Source organism: Sapajus apella, unplaced genomic scaffold (genome assembly GCF_009761245.1).
Source record: "Sapajus apella isolate SASKATOON/1434 unplaced genomic scaffold, GSC_monkey_1.0 scaffold2, whole genome shotgun sequence".
In the NCBI taxonomy this organism is placed as follows: domain Eukaryota; kingdom Metazoa; phylum Chordata; class Mammalia; order Primates; family Cebidae; genus Sapajus; species Sapajus apella.
In genome coordinates this window covers 70,121,496-70,130,039 of record NW_022436942.1, presented here as the reverse complement: position 1 = coordinate 70,130,039, position 8,544 = coordinate 70,121,496, and the positions used below count along the sequence as shown (strand labels likewise).

Genomic DNA, 8,544 nt, shown 5'->3' with positions numbered 1-8,544 from the left:
TGTCACCTGAGCTAGAATGCAATGCTGTGATCTTGCTCACTGCAATCTCCGCCTCCCAGGTTCAAATGATTCTCCTGCTTCAGCCTCCTGAGTAGCTGGGATTACAGGTGCACACCATCACTCCTCGCTAATTTTTGTATTTTTAGTAGAGATGGGGTTTCACCATGTTGGTCAGGCTAGTGTTGAACTCCTGACCTTGTAGGATCCACCCGCCTTGGCCTCCCAGAGTGCTGACATTACAGACATGAGCCACCGGCCAATTTAAACATTTTAATAATACAGTTACTGTCACAGTTTTATAGATGAGAGAAGTGGAGGGCAGAGAGAAAAAATGTATATTGTCCCGAATCCTGCAGTGCAGACAAATACATGAGAATCATTTGTAAAATGCAGTTTGTAGATCTTGTAAAGATGCAGGGCTTCTTAAAGTCAGTGAAAGGGATGTTGAAGTACTCCAGTCACAGTCATAGTCATTGTTCAAGGTGGACCAGGAAGAACTGGAAAGTTGAAGAGGGCATTGAAAGAGACTGATTTGAATTTGAAAGGATTGAGTGCTTTAGGAACTTGATGCTCTCAAATATTTTTTCTGAAAGCCGCCTTTTTTTTTTTTTTGAGTTAGGGTCTCACTCTCTCATCCAGGCTGCAGTGCCGTGGCACCATAACACATCACTGAGTCTCAACCTCCTGGGCTCAAGGGATCCTCCCACTTCAGTCTCCGGGGTAACTGGGAATATAGGTATATGACACCATGCCCAGCTAGGTTTTGTATTATTTATTTATTTACTTAGTTTTAAATTTTTTAAATTTATTTTTTATTTATTTTAAAATTTTATTTTTTATTTTGAGATGAGTCTTACTCTGTTGCTCAGGCTGGAGTACAGTAGTGCGATCTCAGCTCACTGCAACCTCCACCTCCTGGGTTCAAGTGATTCTCCTGCCTCAGCCTCCTGAGTAGCTGGAATTATTGGCACCCGCCACCATGCCTGGGTAATTTGTGTATTTTTAGTAGAGATGTTTTATGTTGGCCAGGCTGATCTCAAACTCCTGACATTAGGTGATCTACTAACCTTGGCCTCCCAGAGCTCTGGGATTACAGGCCTGGCCAGTTTTTGTGTTTTTTATAGACAGGGTTTTGCCATGTTTCCCACTGGTCTCAAACTCCTGGGCTCAAGTCATCTGCTTTGTTCTCCCAAACTGCTGGGACTACAGGCATGCACCACCGTGCTTGGCCTATCTTTATTTTCTTTTGGAAAACAGCATATAGAATATTACCTTAAAATCTTACTGCATGGCGCTTTCATTTTAGCTATTGTTACTGACTGTAAAAGCAGCTTGTACAGGGGCCGGGCGCGGTGGCTCAAGCCTGTAATCCCAGCACTTTGGGAGGCCGAGGCGGGTGGATCACGAGGTCAAGAGATCGAGACCATCCTGGTCAACATGGTGAAACCCCGTCTCTACTAAAAATACAAAAAATAAGCTGGGCATGGTGGCACATGCCTGTAATCCCAGCTACTCAGGAGGCTGAGGCAGGAGAATTGCCTGAACCCAGGAGGTGGAGGTTGCGGTGAGCCAAGATCCCCCCATTACACTCCAGCCTGGGCAACATGAAGTAAAACCCCGTTCAAAAAAAAATAAAAAAAAAAAAAAAAAAAGCAGCTTGTACAAATTGTGGAAAGCAGTTTACTTAAAATCTCACTTTTCTGGACCTCAAAAGTACTCTATCACTTCTGCATTTTTTTTTTTTTTTTTTCTTTTTTTTTTTTTTTCTATTCTTGAGACAGAATTGTACTCTGCTGCCCAGGTTGGAGTGCAGTGCCATGATCACAGCTCACTGCAGCCTCAACCTCCTAGGCTCAAGCAAGCCTCCCAACCTTAGCCTCCTGAGTAGCTGGCACCATAGGCAGTGTGCACCACCACATCTGGCTAATTTTTTAAAAAATATTTTTAATAGAGATGTGGTCTAGCTATGTTGTTCAGGCTGGTCTTGAACTTCTGGGCTCAAATGATCCTCCCACCTTAGCTTCCCAAAGTGCTGGGATTGTAGGCATGAGCCACCATGCCCAGCTAGCATATTTGTTTGTTTTCTTTTCTCTTTGCACGTATTTTAATAGTTGAAGTCAACTCTTTGTACTAACTTGAATGTTCTCTTTGTATGTGTGTTTACCGAACATTCTTGCACAAACATTTTTCTTTGTAATTAAAAACTCTTTATTAATGTCAAGTAGTTATATGACGTTTCCATGTGTGGAAGTCACAGTAATTTACCTAATCATTCTCCCATCGTTACATCATTAGATAGTACGACAACTATTTTTGTATATAAATCTTTATCTGTATTTCATAGTATTTTCTTTAGATGGATCCCAAAGAATAAGTTACTTAATCTTGAAGACTACAGATACATGTACCTTTTGAAATTTCATGGACCAAAAAAAAAAAAAAATCAAACTAAGGCATTTTAGTTTGATTATTAATGAGTAAATATTTTCAAACATCCTATTTGCCATTCTGTTAGTAAAATTACATGTGGAGGAAAAATGATGTCTATAGAGAGCATCTGTCTGGGGTCTTATAGAGGAAATCCTGCAGGGACAAAGTGATGAACTCCAATTTCCCTTGAAAGTCCAACTCTTCCTGGAATCCTGGGCACTTTAAATATGCATCATTTTTGCAGTGGGCATGTTTAAGAATAGACTTAACTATTGAAGGACTCTCTGTTTAGGGGAAATTCTTTATTTTGGTTATAGATACATATCTAAAATTTGCTGTCATTTAACTTCATTTATGGGGGGGTGATATCACTAAGGTTTTGTTTATTATTTTTGGGAAGCCTTCATATGCTGTCAGGATCAGTGGATAATGCTATATTTTGGTTCTAGGTGATGAGAGCGCTGTGTGGCAGGCCCTGACTCTGCTGGAAGAGGGATTAACCCATAGCCCTTCCAATGCTCAGTTCAAATTGCTGCTTGTTCGAATCTACTGTATGCTGGGTGCATTTGAACCAGTGGTGGATCTTTACTCCAGCCTTGATGCTAAGCATATCCAGCATGATACCATTGGGTTGGTAGTATATACTCTGAATAATGAGCAGCTGGCTACACCAGTGTGGGGTATCCAGGACTCTAACTTAGATTTTAAAGTTGATCCTGACATTAAGTCTTTTCAATTAAATAATAACCTGTTATGATCCATTGCAAAGCAGAAAGATTTTTATATCTCCTAGCATTTTGTGGTAATTTGAAAATGTACACAATTTAGAAATGTGAGTTTTCTCCAGAGATAGCAAATAGCTATGTATTTTGAACCCGTATTCTTAGCAAGCATTATTCTGAAGTGTTCATTTCTGCTTTGTAGTTAAAGTTGACACATGTACTTTATTTATTGACCCCAACAGAGCTTGAATTTGTATTTTAGATTTGTATTTAGACTACTCTTTATTATTTTGCTATTATTACTTAATGGCATTTTCTCTGTTCTTTATCGTGCTGTTTGAGGAAGATAGCATTATGTTGTCTTAGAACTTTTATGTGCCATTAATCATCAGAGTGTAAGAAAGCATAGTATAGAACTTTGGGTCTCCCACAAAACTGAGTTAACTTTTTGTGGTTTTTAAAAAAAATTTATCTTGTGAATTAGATAATTTATTTGGCAGTATGTTTTAGCTTTTTCTTATGCCTTGCTGTTTTTTTGCCAAGTAATTTGAAGTGTAATATTTGTTACTGAGGTAGGTAAGTAAGTATAACATGTCTTTTGTTTTTTTCTTTCCTTTTTATCTAGTTATCTTTTGACCCGATATGCTGAATCCCTAGGTCAGTATGCTGCTGCGTCCCAATCCTGTAACTTCGCACTCAGGTTTTTTCACTCCAACCAGAAAGATGTAAGTGCAAAACCATTTTTCAACTGTGACCTTGCCTGCTGACTGCACATGAATGAGGAGTGTGTCACCTCATGTCACAAGTACACGTTAAGGTGCACATACTGAACTAGCAAGTGCCCTTAGACCACAGCTTACTGTCCAAGGCTGGTAGGAAGAGGTAGAGAGCTATTTGTGTTTGTTAGAATGAGTGTGTTTAATAGCATTCTTAGAAAGTTGCATTTAAAACTGGTACTTAACTGACTAGGAAGTGTTATTCCTCTTAGACCTATCTTTTGATCTCTAAGAGACTTTTCTAAGTGTATAAGAAACAGCCCATAAGCGTTCATAGCCTGGGATACCATATAACGTTTTACAATAGCAGCTACTGTTACTTTTATTTAATTCTGAAATTTATATTCATTGTGCTCTTTGCCAACAGCGAATGTACTTATATTTTCTTAGAAAATTAAAAGGCATTCCAAGAAACGTAGATGAATAATATGTTTTTAAAAGAAGTAGCAAATAAAATAGAGCTTCTCTGTGCCATAATGAAAGGATGGGATTTGCACCATATTTTTCACTGCAAGCAGACTTGAGCTCTACTTGTTGGTTAAGCAGAAGTTTTTGTAGGAAAACTATACTGTCTGTACTCAGTTGACCAATTGTGAAAAACTGCCCAACAGTGAATGTGGAGAAAAGGAATGTCTTCAGGGTGTTCACTACCTACTTGGTTTTCACAGACTTCTAAGCCTTATCGCCTGAAATTGGCCGTGCCAGCTATCTGCCCATAGCATTCCATTCTCATGGTCTATGAGCAATTAAGGAACTGGCAAGGAAGCTAGTTTCTGGGGTTCTTCTTGGCAAACACTCATGATGATTTTTTTTTAAACCTTTTTGTTACTATAACAGGATGACTAATCTATCTTTTATCTAATTCTTTAAGGGTATATTAAATAGAAGGCAGGGCAGAAGCATTTCTGGACATGGGATATAGGTTTGTTGTTTTCAGTTTATGATAATTATGTTCTGACAGGTTTCAGGGAGTGGCCTAGAGGGCTGAAGTAGCAAAGGACAGCTCTGAGTAGGTAGAAAGCAGCCTCTTGTGCTTAGATCATGAGCTGTGTACCATTAGTTGGTTCTTAGTCCTGTATCCCTCTGCAGAGTGGCTCCCTTGCTCCCCCAGTGATTGGTATTCCCTTCAGACTTCATTTTGTGGCACAGCTTCTGATCAGGGCGAGAGGACAATGAGTATCAGCATCTGATCATGTTGCTCAGAAAGTGCTGGCCTGGCTTAGAGGTCAGAAGGTCGTCTCTAGGATGTTGGGTTTCTAAAATCTCCTAGCATGCATGAGCTATAAACCTATGAATTTTCATTGTGTGTTCAAGTATCTGTGCTTGCCCTCCTGTTTTCAAGAAGTGTCACTAAAAACAACAACAACAAAATTGGAAGAATTGGTTTCCTCAAATCTCAGTATTTATACTCTTATTTCTATATTTATAAGAGAGATTAAAGAAACATTTAACTGAAGATTCCTTTTCAAAGATTTGTTTTTCAAATAGCTTTGAGGTAGTGGGAGTAAATAAGGGATTAATTCCAGCCTGGTGGCTGGTTTCCTGTAGCTTTTAATCATCTGGCATTCTAGAATAACTATAGTACTCATTAAGATGTGGTCATTAAGACACATTATTTTACATACATCAGAATTAGGCTTTACTTTTTTTCTTCCCACAAATTGAATAGTTGTTTTGAAAGAAAAAAAACTCTAAAATTATAAGAGTATTGTAATATAGGCAAAGGAAACACCTAGGAGCAACTTGAGGGGATGTGTCATCCTCAGTGTTTTTTTTTTTTTTAATATATCTGATGTTTTACTGATGGTTGTGTATGGCAAAAGTGACTAATTCATCTGAATGTATATAATGTTGAACCTGATAAAATTATAGCATTTTATTGATCAGAGACTAGGATACTTGAAATATATTTTGATTACTACCAAGAAGATGGAGCTTATTTAATCTCCTGACAAGACATAATCTTGAGGAGTCCTAGAGGCAAAAGAAAAATACAATACAGGCTGGGCACAGTGGCCCACGCCTGTAATCCAGGCACTTTGGGAGGCTAAGGTGGGTGGATCACCTGAGGTCAGGAGTTCGAGACCAATCTGGCCAACATGGTGAAACCGAGTCTCTACTAAAAATATAAAAATTAGCCGGGCATGGTGGCAGGCGCCTGTAATCCCAGCTACTCAGGAGGCTGTGGAGGAGAATCACTTGACTCGGGAGGTAGAGGTTGCAGTGAGTTGAGATTGCACCATTGTACTCTAGCCTAGGTGATAAGAGAGAGACTCTGTACCCGCCCCCCTTCCTTAAAAAAGAAAACTACAGTACAGCAAGGAACATGTGCCTTGACCTTAATGTTGAGACTATGGTGTGTATTGTTTCCTAAAGAAATCTAAGGCTAAGAAAGGTTATGACTGTAGTGTCTTACTATATGTGTTCAACTTTCTCCTCAGAGTGTTAGAAATTTCTCTTCAAAGCCTGAGCTCTATATTCTGCATCTTTTATTCTTGATAGTTTTTGGGATCCCCTGATGCTTTTTCCTTGGGTGACTGATGCATTTCAATTCCCACCTAGGTCTTTAAAAGAACACTTTTACTTAAATGGAAAATCTAGTGTTCTGCTTAGTAACATTTTGTGCTATGGGATTGAAACTTGTATTTGCGAGACCTGCACAGGGATTTTCTTCCTAGCAAGGTTATTTTCTGTTGTCATCTTACTTTGGTATAGATTTTTAAAAATATCAGAATAAGCACTAGATTTTCATATCTCTAAAAGTCACTTATGTGTTTTTACTTCTTTAAAATTTCCCTTTAATATCTCTGTTTTCCACAAAAATTAGCTAGGTGTGGTGGCGAGCGCCTTTAATCCCAGCTACTTGGGAGGCTGAGGCAGGAGAATTGCTTGAATCTGGGAGGCGGAGGTTGCAGTGAGCTGAGATTGCACCACTGCACTCCAGCTTGGGTTACAGTGAGACTCTGTCTCAAAAAAAAAAAAAAGAAAAATGTCTATTTTAGGTTTTCACAAAGATCAATTATTCAGGGGTTTTATGTCCATATATTTTACTAATTTTTACAGTGACCAGGGTTCATTTCAGGAATCCATTCGGGATCTAAATAGCCTCATTGGTGCATAAATGAGTAGAAATAGGTACGGACAACATACTTTGACATTCAAAAGTCTTTAAAGTGCCTGTGGCTTTCAGTTTTGCCTGCAGTTCCAGTAGGGGATTGTTTCTTTACATAGTAATACTTCCACAGCCTTGGTCCTACTGGTTGCATCCCAGACACTTGTCTAGCTCTGCAGTGGTACTTTACTGCAGTGTTATAGAAGGACTATCTAAAAAAGATAAGCTGGAGAACTATAGCTACCTTCTTAGTTTGTTAAAAACTATACTCTTTTTGTTGCCCCTTATTTTTCTCTTTGAAAGTCGATTGCCCCTTTTTGTAAAAAAAAAAAAAAAAAATTAAAATAAAGTGGTGTTCCACAGACCACTTAGGAATTAAAACTGCCCCTACACTTGGTAAGGCTGGGTTCCCTCCTTTAATCATAGCATACTTTGGAACTGTAATTATAGCCCTGATGGGAGTTACTGAAGTCATATTTTCTTTTTGATTAATTGCTGAATCATGTGTTCCTAACCAGCTGGGGGTTTTTTTTTTGTTATTGTTGTTTTTTTCTCCCCCGCAGCTGTAAGTTCTGTTACAAGGGCGTATAGTAAACCTTGCTATGTTTTCTAAGCCAAGGGGCCTTAGGATAGGTATATGTGTTTAGAATATCCTGGCCTCCTCTTGATAGGGTGTATCACTGTCCTTTAATCAAGCTAGAAGGTATAGTCGAGCTTTTTCAGGTAGTCCTTCTTGAAACCTGCAGGATCACAAGTAATCTTTTTAATTTTCTTGTGTCCGTCCGTCTCTAATTTCTCCAGATACTGCAGGCAAACAGCTCGCCGAGGTGTCCCATGGGGGTTTAAAAGCCGCATCGAATGCAGTTGAATTAGCGCCCGTGGCGCAATCCCGCGGCCTGAAATGAACCCTGCAAGGCTGTATATCAGAGGGTATGTTGTTGACTACTGGCCTATTTTCCTACTGGGCAAATTATGCAGACGTAATGGAGATGGGGGCAGAGCTGATTAACTGAGGCTATGTAAAAAAGACTGGCTTTTCTAGAAAGGATCTTTTTTGGGGGCAGACATCAGCTTTGAGCATAATACTTTCTTTGGCCCGAAGGGGTGATCTCCTGGCTTCTGATCCTGATGGCATAGACCCACACCCATGAAATGTTCTTCCCTGAGACTCTATTGTGCCAGAATTTCTGTTTAGAATTCTTTATCTTGCCTCTGTTCTGTAATGTTTGATCTCTGTATATGTATTAAGCTACAATTAAAGCAACATGTGGTGAGTGATCCCTTCACGTACTTGTTTAAGGAAATTTCCAGCAGAAGTCTATGCAGATGGACAAGAAACTTGATTCTTGAAGTCTTTGTCCTCAGAATAGATTATAATGTGCATTTTTATAGGTCTTTTGTTTGGTGTCTTCTATCCTGATGTAATACTCATATGCCCTATGTTTCTGATATAGTATTCAAAAATAAACAAAACCAAGGAGCAGCCTGTGTTTTTCTGAAGGAG

At 39.1% G+C, this 8,544-nt stretch overlaps 1 protein-coding gene across 2 annotated transcripts in view; it reads left to right on the top strand.

The window, feature by feature from the left end:
- Positions 1 to 8,544, top strand: part of NAA25 (N-alpha-acetyltransferase 25, NatB auxiliary subunit) — an 82,858-nt gene that overhangs the window by 53,243 nt on the left and 21,071 nt on the right. For both annotated transcript variants that reach the window (XM_032240061.1, XM_032240052.1), the window contains 2 exons: positions 2,880 to 3,060; positions 3,778 to 3,877. In XM_032240061.1, coding sequence (XP_032095952.1) covers positions 2,880 to 3,060; positions 3,778 to 3,877 — 281 coding nt within the window. The remainder of the gene's footprint in view (positions 1 to 2,879; positions 3,061 to 3,777; positions 3,878 to 8,544) is intronic.